Source organism: Orycteropus afer, unplaced genomic scaffold, assembly GCF_000298275.1.
Source record: "Orycteropus afer afer isolate SDZICR_OR568_19922 unplaced genomic scaffold, OryAfe1.0 scaffold00020, whole genome shotgun sequence".
In the NCBI taxonomy this organism is placed as follows: Eukaryota; Metazoa; Chordata; class Mammalia; order Tubulidentata; family Orycteropodidae; genus Orycteropus; species Orycteropus afer.
Genome location: NW_006921607.1, coordinates 2,850,879 through 2,870,804, shown reverse-complemented (window position 1 = coordinate 2,870,804; position 19,926 = coordinate 2,850,879). Strand labels below are relative to the sequence as shown.

Sequence of the window (19,926 nt, the reverse complement as noted above, 5' to 3'; positions counted from 1 at the left end):
TGTTTCCAGGTAGAAGAATCTGAACTGAGTACATGGAGGAGGTGAGATTTGATTTATTTTCAGAAGATGTCTAGAAACCATTCCAGGTACATGTCTATCTCCTTACTTGGGCTGCCCTATACCTAGGAAGGGAGCTCTCTGGTAGCATAGTGCCTAAGGGATTTGACTGCTAACCAGAAGGCTGGTGTTCAAACTCACCAGCCACTCCTTAGAAGGAAGATTGGGCAATCCACTTCCATAGTGATACTGCCTCGGAAACCCAAGGAGGGGTCACTATGAGTCAGATCCGACTCAATGGCAAAACACAACAACATACCTAGGATGTCCTTACCTGTCCCCATCAGTTTCCCCATCTCCATGAGGGCTGGTTAGGGCAGGATTGAGCTCTAATCATTGAACAGTTACTTCCCTTACAGAATCCCCACCCTGGCCATCATTTTGCTAATGCCAGGCCATGAGGGTGATGTTGACAAGTGTGCATGACTTACATCACCAAAGGAGCAGCTCAGGGACAGATCACACAGGGACTGGTACAGCAGCCTCCTGGATTACAGCACAGATGATGAGTTGATGGTTGGCAGCTGGTGATCTCTCAGTAATATTTAAGCAAAACTGTCAAGGAGCATAAGATGTGTTCTGTGGGGACAACAGAAGGTAGAGTGGGGGAAGTTTCAAGAAAAAAGGTTCAGCAGGAGGAAGGACATACTAATCTTTGGGCAGTGAAACAGCTCCCTTCAGAGGTAGCAAGCCAGGACTGTGATAAAGTATTCACCAAGAATTCAAACTGATGGAATTAATCTAGGCAGGAAGTTGTGAGAGATGGTCCCAGAGATTCAGGGATGAAGAGGACAGTGTTCTGACTCACCAACCACTCTTGCCCCTCTGTGATGCAAATGCAGATGTCTCAGAGGGTGGTGGCACTTGGGTTTGGGCTGTGGAAAGGAAAGAGGAAACCCAAGCTAACTCGTCAGGCTTGAGCTGGTTGCCCAGGGTCCAGGAACCCTCATCAGATCCTATCCCACCCCCTTGTAAAAAGCCCTGGGGCAGGCTGCTGAAGTAATTACCACCCCATAACCTCATCCCCTGCTCTTGATTCATCTCCTAAAAAAACAATTACATCTTGTTCTGGCCTGTCCCTGCATAGGTTGTGGCTTGGGAAGGTGCGACATGACTATGGATTAGTGGGTTATGGATTCAATGTGCTCTCAGGCAAGTGGTCACTGTTTGGATCTCAGTTTCTGTGTCAGTAAAATGGAAAGCTGGGCTTCTAAGGGGCCCTTCCAGGTCATCTCTGATTCATAGCAACCTTATTTTGTACAATAGAACAAAATGTTGTTCAGTCCTGCATCATCCTCACAATTGCCAGCATATTCAAATCCATCACTGTGGCTATTGTACAAGCCATTTCACCAAGGATCTCCCATGCCATCATTGGCCCTCTACTTCACCAAACATGATGTCCTTCTCTGGTGATTGACCCGCTTCTGATGACATGTCCAAAACAAGCAAATCAGACAAAGTTTTGTTACAATCCATAGGGTTTTCATTGGACAATTTTTGGAATTAGAATGCCACGTGCCTTTCTTCCTAGTATGTTTTAGTCTGCAAGCTCCACTGAATCCTGTTTACAATGGGTGACCCTGCTGGTCACCCATTTGAAATACTGGTGGCATAGCTTCCAGGATCATAGCAACATGGAAGCTACCTGTCATAGTTCTCTAATGCTGCTATAACAGAAATAACACAAGTGGGTGGCTTTAACAAACAAGAATTTATTCTTTTACAGTTTAGGAAGCTAAAAGTCTGAATTCAGAGTGCTAGGGCCTGGGTGAAGGACCCTTGACCTTGGGCTTCAGCTCTGCCTCTTGTTCCAGGCCCACTGGAGCTGGAGGCTTCTCTTGACTCACACAGCTGCTGGCTGCTAAGGCTGAAGAACCCAAGATTGGCATGTAAAATGGTATAATCCCAAGATCAGCAGGCAACATGGCGGGCCACTGGTTCATGTCTAGGAACTGGAGATGAAGACTTGGCCAAATGCAGGAACCAGAATGAGCTAAAAAGCTAGAAACCTTTTCCAAAGCTCTTCAATATATACTGGAAGGAGGCCACACCCCAAAGGCAACTCCCCTTCAACTCCTTAGCTGCTCACAGCAGATTCCACCATGGAAGTGATTACAATCTCATCATGGAGAATAACTACATCCAGCTATCAAGCCACTCAAAGCCATGGCCCAGCCAAAGGTGATATACAACCTTAACTACCACACTACCATAATATGACAAACTGACAGACAGGTGGTAGCTGCTATTCAACTTGACAATTCCATGTAGAAGGTAAATGGGGGTTCCTGCCTGTGTTTTCCTACTGAACAGATGCCAACCTTCCTTCTGAGGAGTGGCTGGTGGGTTTGAATCACCAGCCTTCTGGTTAGCAGTCAAATGCCTTAGGCACTACACTACCAGAGCTCCTTCCTAAGAACTGCTCATACCAATTTGGTGAGAAAGCTTCAGTTCTACGTTCAATTGTGAGAATGGTAAGTCCAGGGGCAAAGTACCCTGCCAATGTCATTCCAGCTCCTGCCACACAGGGGCACTATTGAATACAGGTCCTACATAGTTGTTGCTCATTATTATGCAGGGGTTGATCATATGCTACCTTCTGAAATGGTTGAACATTGGCCAGCTCTTTTGGGTACAGTAAAATCTCTTTGGTATGCAAGTAAAATTTTGCTGAAGATAATTAAAAAATGATTGCAGCAGTACATCAACAGGGAACAGCCAGAAATTCAAGCCAGATAACAAAGAGGATGTAGAATGAGGAATATCATCACTGACGCCAGGTGTATCTTGGTTGAAAGCAGTGAATACCAGAAAAATGTTTACCTGTGTTTTATTGACTATGCAAAGGCATTCAACTGTGTGAATCCTAATAAATTATGGATAACATTGTAAAGAATGAGAATTCCAGGACACTTAATTGTGCTCATTGCAGAACCTGTACATAGACCAAGAGGCAGTTATTTGAACAGAACAGGGAATACTCTGTGGTTTAATTTCAGGAAAGGTGTGCATCAGAGTTGTATATTTTCACCATACTCACTGTCTGTATGTTAAGTAAATGATCTGACAAGCTAGGCTATATGACAAAGAATGCAACATCAGGATTGGAGGAAGGCTCATTAACAACTGAGATATGCAGATGACACAACCTTGCTTGCTGCAAACAAGAGGACTTGGAGCACTTACTGATGAAGATCAAAGACTACAACCTTCAGTATGAATTACACTTCAACATAAAGAAAGCAAAAATCCTTACAATTAGACTAATGAACAACATGATGGTAAATGGAGAAAATATTGAAGTTGTCCAGAATTTCATTTTACTTGGATTCACAATCAACACTCATGGAAGCAACAGTTAAGAAATCAAATGACTTATTGCTTTGGGAAAATCTGCTGCAAAAAGACCTCTTTAAAGTATCAAGAAGCAAAGATGTTTATTTCAAGGCTAAGGTTTGCCTAACCCAAGCCATGGTATTTTCAGCTGCTTCATATGCATGCAAAAACTGGACAATGAATAAAGAAGACTGAAGAAGAGTTGATGCATTTGAATTCTGGCATTGGTGAAGAATATTGAGTATACCACGGACTGCCAGAAGAACAAACAAATCCATCTTAGCAGAAGTACAGCCAGAATGCTTCTTTTGTCTTACATACTTTGGAAATGTTATCAGGACAGACCGGTCCCTGGAGAAGGACATCATGCTTGGTAAAATAAAGGGTCAACAAAAAAGAGGAAGATACTTAACAAGATGGTAGACAGTGGCTGCCACTATGAGCTCAAATACAGCAACAATTGTGAGGAGATGCAGGACAGGGCAGTATTTCATTCTGTTGTGTATGGGGTTACAATGAATCAGAACCAACTTGACAGCATCTTACAGGAACATAATATGTAGGTGTTGTAGAAGCTTCTAAGCTTGGGACACAAGGTTTCAGCTCTGTAAATTCCTACTCACATGTTCAGTCACCATTTTCAAATCATGAAGCCAGGCTAGGGCTTACTCACTCACTCACTCATTGCCATCAAGTCAGTTCCAACTCCCCCTCCTTGGGTTTCTGAGGCAGCATCTCTATGGAAGTAGATTGCTCAGTCTTCCTTCCAAGGAGTGGCTGGTGGGTTTGAACCACCAGCCTTCTGGTTAGCTTAGGCACTATGCCACCAGAGCTCCTAGCTTTTTTTTCCATGAATGCCAGGTATGGGTATTGAAATGATGGCACCATTCCAGACTTCTCATGAGTGGAGACCTGTTAGAGGCTTTTGCAATCTAGAAAGAGATGTCAGTAGACTGAGAGAGTAGCGATGCAGAGGGAGAGATGTGGGTGGATTGAGGGCAGGTTTTAGAGTTGCCGACATTCTTGATGACAGATTGGATAGGGGATATGAGGGCAAAGAGGAATCAAAGATCCCTAGGTTTGGGTCTGAGCACAAGGATAGATAGGATGCCATTTACTGAAATGAAGAAGACTGGGGGAGGAGCAGGATGGGGTGAAGAAACAAATCAAGAGTTCTTCTCTGGGCATGTTAAGTTGGTTTGCTAAGACCAACAAAAGGAGATTTTAAGTAGATGGTTGAATATATTGTCTGAACTTCAAAGATGAAAACCAGAGTGAAGATGTAAACTTGGGTGATTTTGGCAGCAGAACTCAATCAAAAGCAATTCACTTTATCAAAAAACTTCCAGTAATATTGAACCTCAAAAAACAGGAGCTTTGGGGCCCTTTTCGTTTCCTCATAAGATGCTCCTTGTATAAATTTTCTCACCTATTCCCCACTTTTGTATGCCAAGCAGGGCTTTGAGAAGTCTCCTTTGTCAGGCTAGAAGAGGTCCTACTATTCCCTTTACCCCAGAGCAGTGGGTATCTGGTACCCATAGACTAAGGTAAGTAAAAGAGGCCACTCAAAAGATTTCTTTTTCCAAAATAAAATCTGATCTAAGGTGAGTTACTCTCTCCACCTCTTGATGTAGAAGCTGGTTTAATACCTGAAATTCTGTCTCACTGTGGCTGCTTAAAAAAATCACCCTAAGACACTGGCTTAAAACAGTAACAGTTATTTATTATTTTTACTCATGGGAGCTCTGGTGGTGTAGGGCGTAAGGCATTTGACTGGTCACCACAAGGCTGGTGGTTCAAACCCACCAGCCACTCCTAGGAAAGAAGATTGGACAATCTACTTCCTCAGAGATACTGCCTTGGAAACTGAAGAAGTTACTATGAGTCAAATTGACTTGACAGCCTTGAGTTTAATTATTTTTTTTTCATGGTTCTGAGGATGAACTTGGCATGGTTAGGCAGCTCCTGCTCAGGGAATCCTCATAGATGCTGTCAGACTATAGCCAACATAGAGTCATCACAAAGCCTTCTTCTCTCACATGTCTGGCTCATGAGAAAACTCAAAACGCTGGGGGCTCTCATGCATCTCTGCAGAGTCCTTCTTTGTGGCCTCTCCAGTTTGGTGCTTTCCATGATGGACTTCTTATATGTAGCAGCTCAAGACTCCAAAGGTGCTTTTCCTGAGAGAAAAATAGCCAAGCAGAAGCTGCATCTTTTTTATATCTTAGCATTAGTAGCCATATAACATTCACATTCTGCCATATGTATTAGTCAAAGCTGATTCAAACTTCTGCCCAGAATCAAGGGGAGGAAGAAAGACTCCACCCCACAGTGTGTGTTGGGGGCAGGGGCAGTTACATTGTAAGAGGAGCATGTGGGATGCAATCTAGCTCTGCCTATGCCTATATCTATGTGGCGTAGTGTCTAAGGCATTTGTCTGCTAACCAGAAGGCTGGTGGTTCAAATCCACCAACTGCTCCTTGGAAGGAAGACTAGGTAATCTACTTCTGTAGAGATACTGCCTTGGAAACCCAAGGAGGGGTCGCTACGAGTCGGGGCCGACTTGACGGCAGTGAGTTTGGTTTTTTAGTTTTGGTATGTTTATGTCTGTATCTATACCTATTCTGTATCTACATCTATCTATCCATCTATCTAATCTATGTTTATATCTGTATCTATGTCTGTATCTGGCTGGCTGGCTCTATCTATAAATCTGTATCTATCTATTAAGGAACTCTGGTGGCACAGTGCCTAAGGCATTTGCCTGCCAATGAAAGGTTGGTGGTTTAAACCTACCAGCCACTCTGCAGAAGGAAAACAGGGCAATCTACTTCTGTAAAGGTTTATTGACTCGGAAACCCAAAGGTGGTCACCATGAGTTGGAATCGACTCAATGGCAGTGGGTTTGGTTTGGGATTGGTTATCTATCTATAAGTTTCAAAACCACAATGCACCACATTCACCATGTAACAGAAAAATCAAAAACCAAACCCACTGCCATGGAGTCAATTCTGACTCATAGCAACCCCCATTGGGTTTTGAAGACTATAAATCTTTACAGAAGTAGATTGCCTCATCTTCCTCCTACAGAGTAGCTGGTGGGTTTGAACCACCAGCCTTCTGATTAGCAGCCAAATGCCTTACCCAGTATGCCACTAGAGCACCTTCATATAACAGGAGAAGGAAAAAATGGAGATGTGATGAGAACCTATGTGCCAGGTGCTGTTCATAGATCATCTTATTCAATCTTGTTACTAAAGCTGAGAGAGCCATTATCATACTCATTTTATGAGTGATAGGGTCATGTCATGAGTGGCAGATTTAGGATTCTGACCTAGGTCTGAGTGACTTCATGATTTGTTTTTTGCTACTCTGGAAGCCAGGGATGGAGAAATAAGAGGAGTGTTTGGGGAGAAGGAGATGACCAACAACAGACTGAAAACTGAGGCAAGCCTTGTGGCAGGGATGTCAAGAACCAGGCTGAAGAGCTGAGTCTTCTTGACTCAAAGTGTCAAGAAAGCCAACCCTATTCCCCAAGGGGTAGTGTGGCTGTGTCTCCCCTCTCAACAATGAACTGCAGTTGGTCAATCAACATTAGATGGTAGTAAAGGATGACCCTGGGACTAGTTCCATTCTAACTATGAACAAGGGATGGGAAGAGTAGTTACAGGGCCCTGCTCAGAGCTCCCAGGCTGTGAGGAGGACAGGATAAGCAGGAAAAAAGGATAGAAACATAAGATATCAGGGAGTGGCTTCCACCTACTTCAAAGAGATGGAAGAAATTTACATTTGTTGAATGCCTATTTTGTGCCAACCACCACACCATTGGAGTTCACATAGGGGCAGCCTTCTTGCTGCCAATATTCCCATGAGGTTGGTACTATCATTAGCTCCGACATTTAGATTAGGACACTAATTCTCAGAGAGATTAAATGACTTACCCAAGGTCACGTGAGAGCATAGCTGAACTCGAATTAAGGCTCTGGTTTGTTTGGCTCCAAAGCCTGTGTTTTCTCCATTCCATACCTCTGACTACCCAAAGATTGACCATTGCTGGTCTCAGGCCATGATCATCAAGAAAGCAGAAGAGCATAGATTCCTGGTACCCCCATTACTAGCTGTGTGATCTTGGTCAAGTTACTTAACCGCTCTGCACCTCAGATTCCTTATCTATAAAATGAGAATAATAATAGTATTTACCGCATGAGATGGTTTTGAAGATTAAATGAGTCTATAAAAACAAAGCAGTACCGAGAACAGTGTCTAACTCACAATAAGTACTACATGTGTTAACTATTCATCTTATTATTATTATCATAGCGTTGGAGGGGGATGGCTTTCACACCAGCTGGGACAGGCTTACCCAGCCTCTGAGTAAAGGTTGGCAGATTGGAAACAACTGAGTGTTACTATTGGAGATGGGTCCTATAAACTTATCCAAATCACCAGTTTCATGCTGAGAAGTCTAGCAGGTATGAATTGACAACCACAAATTTGGATGTGAAAAATATGTCAGTTACAGATGCTACTTAAATCAATTAAATCTAAGTTTGAGTCATGATCCCAGTGGGCTTTTAGATAATTTCATCTCGGTTATTGGAGCTCCCTCCATGTTTCGGTTATCCATTGCCATGTAACAACCACCCCAACACTTAGTGGTCTAAAACAATGTCATTCTCATTAAAAAAAAAAAAAAAAGACAAGGCTTACTGGTCTGATAAAGCCTGGTGAAACCGCTAAGATTATCGCCCTTAGTCACCCTTCAGGCCTGGAATTGAACTCACTCCCATGGCTTCCAGCCAAACAATAGACAGACATATAGGGTGAACATTTACATTAGGTAGGTAACATTCCTTAGAAAGATCAATCGTGGGAGAACAGAAGGGCAGTATTTGCACAGAGGGATAGTTCAGGGGGCAGGAATGCATAGGAAAGAAGGACACAGGGAAGAGATAACTACAGGGAGGAAGTGGGAAGAGAGTTGTTATGTTGTGGGGATTGTAGTCAATGTCATGAAACAAAATGTGTATGAATTGCTGTATGGAAAATGAATTTGCTCTGCAAACCAAATCACAATAAATATTAAAAAAAAAAAAAAGCCATTCTTTTGCTCTGGAACCTACTATTTGGGCAGGGTCGGCAGAGATACCTCCTCATCTCCACTCCAAATAGCACTGAACTTCTGTTAAGGGTGATCGAAAAACTGGGAAACGGATAATGATGATGGTTGCATAACATGATGAAAGTAATTTATTTTATTTAAAAGAGAGAGAGAATAGTCAGGGAACCTCACTGCAAAGATGACCTGAGGGAGGTGAGGGAGCGAGATATGCAGGCCTCTGACAGGAACGGGTATAGCACAAGATAAGGCCCTGAAAAGGGGGCGTGAGTGGCAGGGTCAAGGAACAGCAAAGCAGCCACTGTGGCTCAAGAGAAGTGAAAGAGAGACCTGTGCAGACCTCTCCACCCTCATCACTTCCCCCACACTTCAGCTTTCTCTCAAATTTTCGAAGTCATCAGGCTCCCCCTTACCTCTTCTGCCATGGTTCTTCCTAGAGGCCAGGCCACACCAGCCTGTGTTTCATGCTCCTAAGGCTTCCAAGGCCACACCCTTGTGGAACTTCCCAAAGCTTGTGCTTAAAACATTTGACATTATCTGCTTAATGCCTATGTCCTTCACTGGGCAGCCAGCTGCCTGAGCACAGAGCTGGAATCTATATCTTGGATCCCTATGTCTGTCACACCTAGCACAATGCCTGACACAGACTCAGGCTCAGTAAATGTTTAATGACTGAACCCCAAGTAGATTGAGAGGGATGCTTGGGTTGAGGTCAGACATGCCACCCACCTGTCTAATTTGAGACTCAGCCTCCATGCCACCTTCTCAAGAAAGCCTCCTCATCGCTCCTCAGAATGGATCAGGTTCTTTCAGCACAGCATACTTTTCCTTGATAACATGTATGTAAATGATAATTGGTTATCTGTGGACCCATCTATTTAGCATCTGTCACACCTGCTAGTCTGGAATATAATAGCTCTGGTGTTCCAGGAGCTCTAGATGACAGTTATCTTCATAATCACCCCACAAAGTATTTTTTTTTTTTTAGTTTTTAATTTTTATTGTGATTTCAGTGAAAATTTACTGAGCAAATTCATTTTCCGTACAGAAGTTCATACACATTTAGTTTCGTGACATTGACTGTAATTCCCCACAATGTAACAGCTCTCTTCCCACTTCCTCCCTCTAGTTACCTCTCCCCTGTGTCCTTCCCTCTCATGCACTCCCACCCCCGAGCTGTCTTCCTTTGTAAACACTGCCCTTCTGTTCTTCCATAATTGATCGCTCCAAGTAGTATATCTACCTGATGTAAATATTTACCCCATATGCCTGTCCATTGTTTGGCTGGAAGCCACAGGAGTGAGTTCAATTCTAGACCCGAAGGGGCCATAGTCTCAGAGGTCTCATCAGGCTCTATCAGACCAGCAAACTTGGTCTTTTCCTACAAAGTATTTTTATTCCCATTTTATACAGAAGGAAATTGAGATTCAGAGAGGTCAAGTAGAAGGTAGTTTAGTCATTAGATGGCTGAATCAGGATTGGATCCCAGAGGTTGGCCTGTGACCATTGCTCCACATGGACTCACCATGCTGTCTAGAGGACAGGCCCACATCTGTCCTGTTCACCAATAGACCACCGGCACTTGTCACCAGCCTGGCATTGGGAACCTATGTGATAATTACTGGCAGAATGAGCAAGTGACTGGCTGACTAAAGCAAATAAGATGCCAAGTCAGGTGATGGTTGAGAGGCATTTTAAAGGGCTTGGTCTCATCTCTCTGTCCTCTTCCTGCCCAGGGGTCAGAGTCACTAAGGTGGACTGGCAGCAGAAGAGGAATGGCACTACCCACCATACCCAGGATTTCCCCAGCCCCAATTTGGTGGTCCGCAGGGGCCAGATGTTCACCATCATAATGAATTTCAGCAGAGCCCTTGAGAGCCAGGAGGCCCTGATCTTCACGGTGGAGACAGGTAAGTGGGCCTCACAGCACACCCTTCTAGCCTCAACTTGGAGAGGTTTATCCTGTGACCCAAGACCCTTCATCACTGGTCTGGCATGGACATTGGGGAAAGCAAAGTAGGTGTGTTGGGCCTCAAATCCTACAGGCTTTTGATGATAGCTTCCAGGGGATGGATGAAATGAAGTCTCTGGTATCCCATGAACCCAGGGAATCTAGGGCTCTGTAACGGCGTGGAAAATCATTGGGCACTTTGGGACTCCAAGTTGTCTTTCCTTTCCTGGCTAGCCATAAGCCAGAACTTTGGTTTCATAGGATCTTCTCACTTTCTCCTTGGTCCAAGAAGGGCTGAAAGTCAGAAAAATGGGGTGTATCCTTCTCAGCCACTGAGCTTGCATACTTTGGTCGAGTCCTTTTCCCTACAGTCTCCATCAGTTCAGGTCTGCAGCTTTCGTGCCTCTCTAGAGCTAGGTTTCCCGGGGATGGCTGGGTTTCCTGATTTCTTTTCCTCTCCACCAGGACCCCAGGCTACTGAGGCCCTCCATACCAAAGCTGTGTTCCAGGCATCGGAGTCAGAGGCAGGCACTGCCTGGAGAGCAGTCCAGGAGGTTCAGACTGAGAACAGCCTGACCATCAACCTCACCAGCCCTCCCAATGCCGTCATTGGCCGCTACTGGCTGAGCGCCAGGGTCTCCTCCCGCCGCAAACAGAGTAACAGGAAGTTGGGCAACTTTGTTCTCCTTTTCAACCCATGGTGCCCAGGTAGGGGCTGCTGGCCTGAGGCAGAGATGTTCCCGGAAGCTGTTTACAGAGGCAGGCCTACCTGTGTGGGAGGCTAAAGGGGACCAAGAGGCAGGTTAAGGGGCAGGGAGGTAAATGCAAAGAGCTAGGCCAGGGCCTGCCCTAAACTGTGGTGAGCACTGGGCAGGGGAGCCTGGCAGCAGGTGCTACAAAGGAGCCATACTGGTGCGGGGAGGCATACTCAAATCTGTTGTACAGAGGCCAATGTGCAGTGAGGGGTGCCAGATGGCCACGAGAGGCCCAGGAGTGGGTAAGATCCTGGGTTTTAGAATCAGAAACTCCTTGATTTAGTCACAGCTCTAAGTTACTTTTCTTTCTGAGTCTCAGTTTGCTTATCTGCAATATGACAATAATAACAGTGCCTGTCTCGTAGGATTATGGTGAAAAGTCAGAGCTTATGCCTGTAAAGTTCAAGGTACACTCTAAATCTTTAGTAAAGAGTAAACTCAAAAACCAAACTCACTGCCATCGACTAGATTCTGACTCATAGTGACCCCCATTGGGTCCAAGGCTATAAATCTTTACAGAAGTACATCACCCCATCTTGCAGAGCAACTGGTGGGTTTGAACTGCTAACCTTCTGATTAGCCTTATCCATTACTCCACCAGAGCTCCATTAGTAAAAGATAGCTGGGATCTTATTATTAATAGGGTATCTTCATATTGATACTTAAGAAATACAAGGCTGCCGTTGACATCATAAAGGGTCACCCAAAGGTGTCAGAATTCCTAACATTTTTCTATCTTGGGCTGGGTTGGGGTTGGTCCCTGCCTGGGGAGAAAATACACCATGGGAAGGGGCTTGGCAAGGGGTGTCCCCTCCTGCCCTGACAGCTTCCAGGCACTGTCCTGCTGCTGACCCTGATGCAGCCCCTTCCTCAGGCCACCAGGGCCAGAGCCCCAGCCCATGCGGGGTCTGATGACTGCTTTTCAGAGGACGACGTGTTTCTGGCCTCAGAGGAGGAACGACAGGAGTACGTGCTCAATGACAGTGGGGTCATCTTCCGAGGCGTGGAGAAGAGCATCCGAGCCCAAGGCTGGAACTACGGGCAGGTCTTCAGGGGCACAGGCCAGATGGGGCATGGGCTGGGCCATGAAGTCAGCCTAGGAACCCACTTTCTGCTCACTTATCCCCCAAACAAGGACAAGCTGGGGTGACTCCTAGTGCAAATCTATTCATTCATCTCCTAATTGTGCCAGGGCCAATGCTGGGTCCTTGGGAGGAGAGGCATTTTGGATATAGTTTGGAATCAGAATAAGTCAGTTCTGTTGAGGACGGGTGAAAGCTTAGATGAGAGGGTCTCAAACCTTAGAAGGCAACAGAATCGTCTGAAAGGCTCATTAACACGGATTGCTGGACCTCACCCAGAGTTGCTGATTCAATAGGTCTTAGGTACTCAAAGCCAAACCAAACTCACTGCCACTGCGTTGGATCTGACTCATAGTGACTCCTCCTTGGGTTTCTGAGGCAATATCACTACAGAAATAGATCGCCCAACCTTCCTTCCGAGGAGGAAGGTTGGTGAGTTTGAACTGCCAGCCTTCTGGTTAGCAGTCAAATGCCTTAGACACTGCACCACCAGAGGTCCCAAGAATTTGCATTAGTAACAAGCTCCTAGGTGAAGCTGATGCTGCTGATCTGGGAGTCCACGTTGAGAAGCACAGTTCAAGATGTGATGGGGAAGGAAAGTGAGAATGGTAGAGATGGGAGTAAAGGGAGTTAAGAGGAAGATGCAAGAGAATTCCAGCCTGGGACCGAGGACAGCTTCATGGTAATCCATGGAGTCAGGTCTCCATAGTTGGGAAGAATCTGCACAGTCAGAGGGAAGAGTGTGAAGGAGGGAAGTGTGGGAGCCATCTGAGGGTCTGCCAAAAGGGTTCTGTCTGCCTGAGCCCAGGTGCCCAACAGAGGAAAAAGAGGAACCTCAAACAAACATTAGGCTGAGCAGTGTAAGTACGCCTTGAAGGCCAGGCATTGAGTACCTAGGACTCAGGGCCTGAGCAGGGAAACTATGCTACAGAGTTTAGGGTCCACCTTAGGGGTAACCACTACTTAGTGCCCACTGGTTCCTGGACCTCCCAAAGTTTCAGAGACCACAAATCTTCAGTTTTATGTAAAAATCCCCCAGTTTATTGTTATTTTATCTTTAACTAATTCAAATCTATTTGAATTATGGCTAAGGTTGAGCTTCTGGTCCCCAGGTGACTCTGAGAATGGGTTTCTGAGATTGCTGGTGCTCTGTGATGTCCCTGGGGGTGAGGTTAGGGTAAATCCTCCAATCTGATGCAAGTGACTAGGTGAGGGTTGTGGAAGGGTTTGGGATATGGGTGAGGCACTGGCCTCTAAGCACAGCCTTTCTGGGAAGCAGTTTGAGGAAAACATCCTGAACATCTGCCTCTCCATCCTGGACCGAAGCCCCAGTCACCAAGACAACCCAGCCACCGATGTGTCCCATCGTCATGACCCCATCTACATCACCAGGATCATCAGTGCCATGGTGAGGTGCCCCCTGCTATACATATAATTTCTCAGGCACCCCCATTTTGATGCTCTATTGCTATGTAGCAAACCATTCAAAAATTCAGTGGCATGAAACAACTATTTGTTAAGCTTACAATTTTGTAAATCAGGAACTTGAACAGGGCATTGTGAGGATGGCTTATATCTGCTCCAAGTTGTTTTGGCTGGATGGCTTGAATGATTGCAGATGCCTGGGATGAGTTGATTAAGACTATATATCTGGGGCCTTGGTGTCTGGCTCTTGACATTTCCTTGGTTCTCTTCCACATCATGTCTGCTGGAGCTGGGATATCAGGATTATTCTCATGTCTGAACCTGGGCTAAGATGCCTGGAGCTGGCCAGGCATAGCTCTTTCTCTTCATACAGCTTCTCCATATGGTTAGCGTAGGCTTCCTCACAGCATGGTCTCAGGGTAATTAGACTTCTTACATGGTAGCTGAAGCTATTATGTGATTGTTCCAAGAGAGAGGAAGTGGGCTCAAGTTCATAAGGTCCGGGCTTAGAAACTGGCACCATCGCTTCCACCATAACCATTGGTCAAAGCAGCTACAACCAAGCCCAGATTCAAGAGGAGGAGATAGAGACTCACTTCTCCATGGGAGAAGTGCCATCTTTAACCTATCATATCCCTCAGGCTACCATGCTTCCTCCTTGAAAGGGAGCCAGAGAGCCTGCTAGTTATCTCCATCACAGACAAGTGTCAAGGTCAAGGATGAGTATCTAAGACTCCAAAAATGGACAAAGCTCATATTTGGGAATCTCAATTCCTCAAGATCTCACAGAAATGTTAGAGCAGAGATCATCAAAAGCAGTGACCAATCCAAAGAGTAAAACATTACAGCCCTGTGGACAACAGCACAGACTCTCCAGTCAAAGTCCTGAATTCATGGGTCACCTTTTTCTTCACTTGCTGTGTGATTTTGGGCAAGTCCTTTAACCCTCTGTGTCTGAGTTTTCTCACTTGGAAAAAAAAAAAAAAAGGAAAAAGGAAGACCAATAGAACTTACATCATAGACTTAAACAGGTTGATGTATTGTACATGAAGTCCTTAGGCTAGTACTGGCACTTAATAAACATTTAATAAAAGTTAGTTGTCTCTAGAATTATACTAGCAACAGTCTCAACAAATAGATCATTTAAATTGGGAAATGCTAACATTGTACAACAGAGGACCCAAATAGAAGATAATTGAAAAAGATAAATGATGCCAAAAAGTGGATATTTTAAGGCAGCAGATGTTCCCAATTTCAGGCAATTTAAAAATAAGTGGTAGGCCCAAACCACTAGGTGGTCCAAAGTTGGAGATGATTTCACAGTGATAAAGTTTCTGGAGGGGAAGTCAGGCGGTGACCCCAAGGGAGCCCTTCCGAGTTGTGATCTGTGCCCTCCTCTCCCAGGTGAACAGCAACAATGACAGAGGTGTGGTGCAAGGCCTGTGGCAGAGCAAGTATGGTGGTGGCACCAGCCCGCTGCACTGGCAAGGCAGTGTGGCCATTCTGCAGAAGTGGTTCAAGGGCAGGTACAAGCCAGTCAAATACGGCCAGTGCTGGGTCTTCGCTGGAGTCATGTGCACAGGTACCCTGGAAAGAAGATCCCGTACCCCCACAGAAACTTCCCCCTTGTTTGCACTGTATTTGCATATATTTGCATAGATCAAATATCCATTTTTATTTATCTGTGATTGAGAAATGGAAATCTGGTTGATGATGAGATAAATCAGATAGTTCATTGACACTATTTTTGGTCTTTTATTTTGGAGTCCCACCTCCCTCTGCCTGTACTTCACTGTGTGCCCTTGGGTGAGTCCTGTGGACCTGGACCCTTAGGCCTTAGATTCTCCTCTGGAAAATGAGCAGGTTCTAGTCTATGACCTCCATAGTCCACCAGCCACAGTCTGTCTATGCTAACAGGAGTGACAGTAGTGTTTCCAGAAGACCTCTGAGAAGGTGCACAGAAGAGAACAGACAGGAGGCTCAGCCTGATCAAAACAGACAGACCAACAGAGACAAGGAGGGACTTGGGCCTGAAATGAAGCATTGCCTGCTGGGGGAAGCCCCTCTCCCTGAGCCTGGTGCCCTATCCTGCTCCTGGAGCCTCCCTGGCCTCTTGCCCTTCAGTCCTTAGGTGCCTGGGGATCGCCACGCGGGTTGTGTCCAACTTCAACTCAGCCCACGACACAGACAGGAACCTGAGTGTGGACAAATACGTGGACTCCTTTGGGCGGAGCCTGGAGGACTTGACGGAGGACAGCATGTGGTGGGTTGGGGGGCTGGGCTGGGGCTCCCTGAGGCCCAGCAGTTGTGTCAGGGCCTCATCTTCTATCGCAGTCAGGGAGGGGCAGACCCAGATCTAGAAGCGCACTCTGTTGAGTATGATGACCCAGTCTGCCCTCTGGAGTGGAGGGGGTCCCAAGAGGCAGGACCCCTCTTCTGAAGTATAGAGGGAGTCTTGGGACACAATACTCAGGGGTCAGGAGAGGCCCTGGGAGTCAATAGCCTTGAATCCTCAATTCTGTACACTGCACTCCATGGGGATCTGCACTCTCCCCAAGATTCCTGTACCTTCCTGGGGTTTTCCCTACACCCCTTTCTCAGGCTCCTGTTCCCACATCCTCTGCCTGGGCTCCATGCTATGCTCCCTGGGTGGGAAACAACCTCCTCCCTCAATTAAAACAAACCAAACTCTTCACAAAGAGATTTTAAAAACTAATTTTAATTGAATTTTTCAAAACAGGAAATATATTCATGTGGGTTGATAATCAAAAGGTGCAAAATGGGTTACAGTGAAAAGTCTCTTTCCCACCCAGTTCCCCAGGCACCCTATCCTCCTCCCCAGAGACAAAGCATGACTAATGTTTCACATACCCTTTCAGAGAGAGGCTCTGTAGATATATGCATATTATCCACAATCCCCTCCCCACTTTTCTCAGGCAGCATAATGTCAATCTGTTCTTGCTTGTACATTTAACAATTCCATATCACTATGTAAAGTTTCCTTATTTTGCATAGTGTTTAAAGTATTAATAATAACACCATGCACAAGGAGCACCTAGCCTGCCAGACCCAGTGCTAAGTGCTGCTCATATATTAACTCTTACAACAACCTTGTAGCCAAGTTAGTGTATTATCTTTTTTGGCAGACGACAGAACTGAGACACAGAGAGATTAAGTAGCTTGTCTAAGGTCACACAGCTAGTGAGTGGAAGAGCAGGGTGTGTCTCTCAGTTGTACAGAAAAAGCTTTCTTTTTTAAAAAAAAATCATCCCATATGGATGGACATTTGGGGTGCTTCTAAAAGTTTGCTTTTACCAGAAAGGCTTCAGTGAATAACCTTGTCCATATGAATATTCAGACACAGGCAAGTCTGCCACACAAGTATTTTTTCAGTAGGATCAACTTCATAGAGATTAGAATAGATGATGGACAATATACACTGCAGACATACAGACAGCCTCAGCATCCCTGCTATTGGAGTATCCTTCAGCCAATCCCAGGGGAGCAGTCCCAGGCATCTTTTTCTCAACTGGTGTCCAGCCTCATACCATGTCCCTGCTCCTCTCTTGCTCCTCCTCCTTCTCTTCGCCTTGGCGCCCATCACTCCCTCTCCCTGCAGGAACACCCCCCCCCTCCAAAAACACATTCTTCTCCTTTCTTCATGCAGAACAGATACAAAAAAAAAAAAAAAAAAAAAACGAAACTCACTGCCATCAAGTCGATCCGACTCATAGCAACCCCTCTTTGGGTTTCCGAGGTGGTATCTCTATGGAAGTAGATTGCCCACCCTTCCTTCCAAGGAGTGGCTGGTGGGTTTGAACTGCCAGCCTTCTGGTTAGCAGTGAAATGCCCTAGGCACTATACCACCAGAGCTCCCACAGAACAGATAGACATTTCTTTTTGATGGATTGCCAGTGGCCTCCCATTTTCCCAAAGACAGTTAGTTCCTTCCTTAAAAGAAATTCTGTGGCTAACTGTAAAGGTGCAAAGTCAGGCTTCTCTCTGCTGTTTCCTTGCTGTGTGACCTTGTGCAAGTGGTGGTATTTTCCCTAGTCTCATATTATCACTTTCAACACCGAAATTTTAAAATAAATCCTGAACTCCTTACCAAGACCTACAGAGATGCATAATCTGAAGCCTATCTATCCTGTGTGCTTGTCCCACTGCAGGGAGACCTACATACTTTCTGTTCCTTGAACACTCTAAGTTTTTCTGGTCTCAGGACCTTTGCACATGCTGTTCCTTCTGCCCAGAACACTGTTCCCTTTACACTGTCTATGGCTACCTTTTTGTTATTCAGGTCTCACCTTAGATGTCATTTACCTAGAATAAGTCCCCACCAGCCACTCCTCGGAAGGAAGGTTGGGCAATCCTACTTCCGTAGTGATACTGCCTCGGAAACCCAAGGAGGGGTCGCTATGAGTCAGGGCTGACTCGACGGCACATAACAACAACAACAACAACAAGTTATTCTTTGCCTCGAGCTCTTCCCTTTCTCCACAGCATTTATTGTTACTTGCATTTATGTTGTTTATCTGCTTACTTAATTTTGTCTGTCTCCCCATCTGTCTCCTTTGTTAGAATATAAGCTATATGAGGGCAAGGATCTTCTCTCTAATTCACAGTTGTATTTCTGGCAGCTTGAACAAGTCCTTGGCATCTATCTGATATGTGCTCATAAATGCGTTTGAGTGGGTGATTCACAAGAATCAGTCTTGCCCTCCGACACAGCACCAGGCCCAGGGCTGGGCTCATGGTGGGAGCTCCTTCTCCTTTCGGCTTTTGTGCTTACCCTAGGACACTTCACCCTATCCTCTCTCTATGGCAGGAATTTCCACGTCTGGAATGAGAGCTGGTTTGCCCGGCAGGATCTGGGTCCCTCGTACAATGGCTGGCAGGTTCTAGATGCCACCCCCCAGGAGGAGAGTGAAGGTACGTACAGGCTCAGTGGGCAGGTTCCCGGATCCCTGGTCTTCCCCATACACACTGCCAATGCCCACCTCTCCTGCCCAGGCATGTTCCGGTGTGGCCCAGCCTCAGTCACCGCCATCCGTGAGGGTGATGTGCACCTGGCCCATGATGGCCCATTTGTGTTTGCGGAGGTCAATGCAGACTACATCACCTGGCTCTGGCATGAGAACGAGAGCCGGGAGCGAGTGTACTCAGACACAAAGAAGATTGGGAGGTGCATCAGCACCAAGGCTGTGGGCAGCAACTCACGCATGGACATCACAGGCCTCTACAAGTATCCAGAAGGTGAGGGCAACATGGCGGCCTCTGTCAGCCTCCCCAATACAGCATGTCTGCTCAGAGGGGCAATGACCTGCCACCAGGGGCCAGACCCATTCACGAATATTGTGATGGTGATAGCAGCTTCTATTCAACATTGTATTTTGTCAAAGAGTAAAGCAGCATACACTGTCAAAGTAAAAGCTAAGAGGTTTATAGTTGGATCAAGACAATTCAAACCAGGGAAATGCAGAGTCCACACAGGAAACTGAGCTCTCCAAAGTCGTGCAGCCTAACAGGTACATTTATATGGTAAAGTCGGGAACTTAACAACACATGCAAAAATTCTAATTGGAGAGCTGACAATTACAGAAGTTAAAGGCAAGTTTTACTAAAGTTGGAGTTTACAAGTGATAGGTCAACAAGGTTTGGGTGGGTGTCTAGTATTGGCCACAGAGCTTAATTGCAGAAATGTGTGACCATATGGCAGGTCAATGAGTTAGTTGCAAGACAATTACAGGACATTCTTTTCTGGGAACATATTGTAAAAATTACTTTCCCAAGCAACACATTTCCTGGGGTTATCTTAGCAAGAGATTTCTGATAACTACTTGCATCAAGACCCCTGAGAATATGCTGCAACATCTTTTTCTGGTTTGACCAGAAAAACATTTCCTTAGATACATGCTTAAGTCTGTACAAAGGTTAATGGTTAAAAGGTTTTAGCAGAAGAACAAAGACTTACATAAAAATGGCGTTTGTGCTCAGACCCAGGCCAACCATCCCTGCTACATCAAATGCCTCAATTTTAGGGTTCTCTCACACTTTATGCTTTGGGCCAAGTGCCTTGATTTAGATTATATTAATAGTTTCCTTAAGGAGCTCTGGTGGTGTAGTGGGTAAGGCATTTGGCTGCTAACCAAAGGTTAGTGGTTCAAACCCACCAACTGCTCCACAGAAGGAAGATGA

At 45.6% G+C, this 19,926-nt stretch overlaps 1 protein-coding gene across 1 annotated transcript in view; it reads left to right on the top strand.

The window, feature by feature from the left end:
* Nucleotides 1-3,812: 3,812 nt before the first annotated feature.
* Nucleotides 3,813-19,926, top strand: part of TGM6 (transglutaminase 6) — a 42,159-nt gene continuing 26,045 nt past the window's right edge. The window contains exons 1-9 of the mRNA XM_007934690.2: nucleotides 3,813-3,858; nucleotides 10,252-10,425; nucleotides 10,932-11,174; nucleotides 12,148-12,266; nucleotides 13,583-13,711; nucleotides 15,133-15,310; nucleotides 15,853-15,991; nucleotides 18,557-18,660; nucleotides 18,742-18,984. Of these exons, the coding sequence (XP_007932881.1) occupies nucleotides 3,813-3,858; nucleotides 10,252-10,425; nucleotides 10,932-11,174; nucleotides 12,148-12,266; nucleotides 13,583-13,711; nucleotides 15,133-15,310; nucleotides 15,853-15,991; nucleotides 18,557-18,660; nucleotides 18,742-18,984 (1,375 nt within the window). The remainder of the gene's footprint in view (nucleotides 3,859-10,251; nucleotides 10,426-10,931; nucleotides 11,175-12,147; nucleotides 12,267-13,582; nucleotides 13,712-15,132; nucleotides 15,311-15,852; nucleotides 15,992-18,556; nucleotides 18,661-18,741; nucleotides 18,985-19,926) is intronic.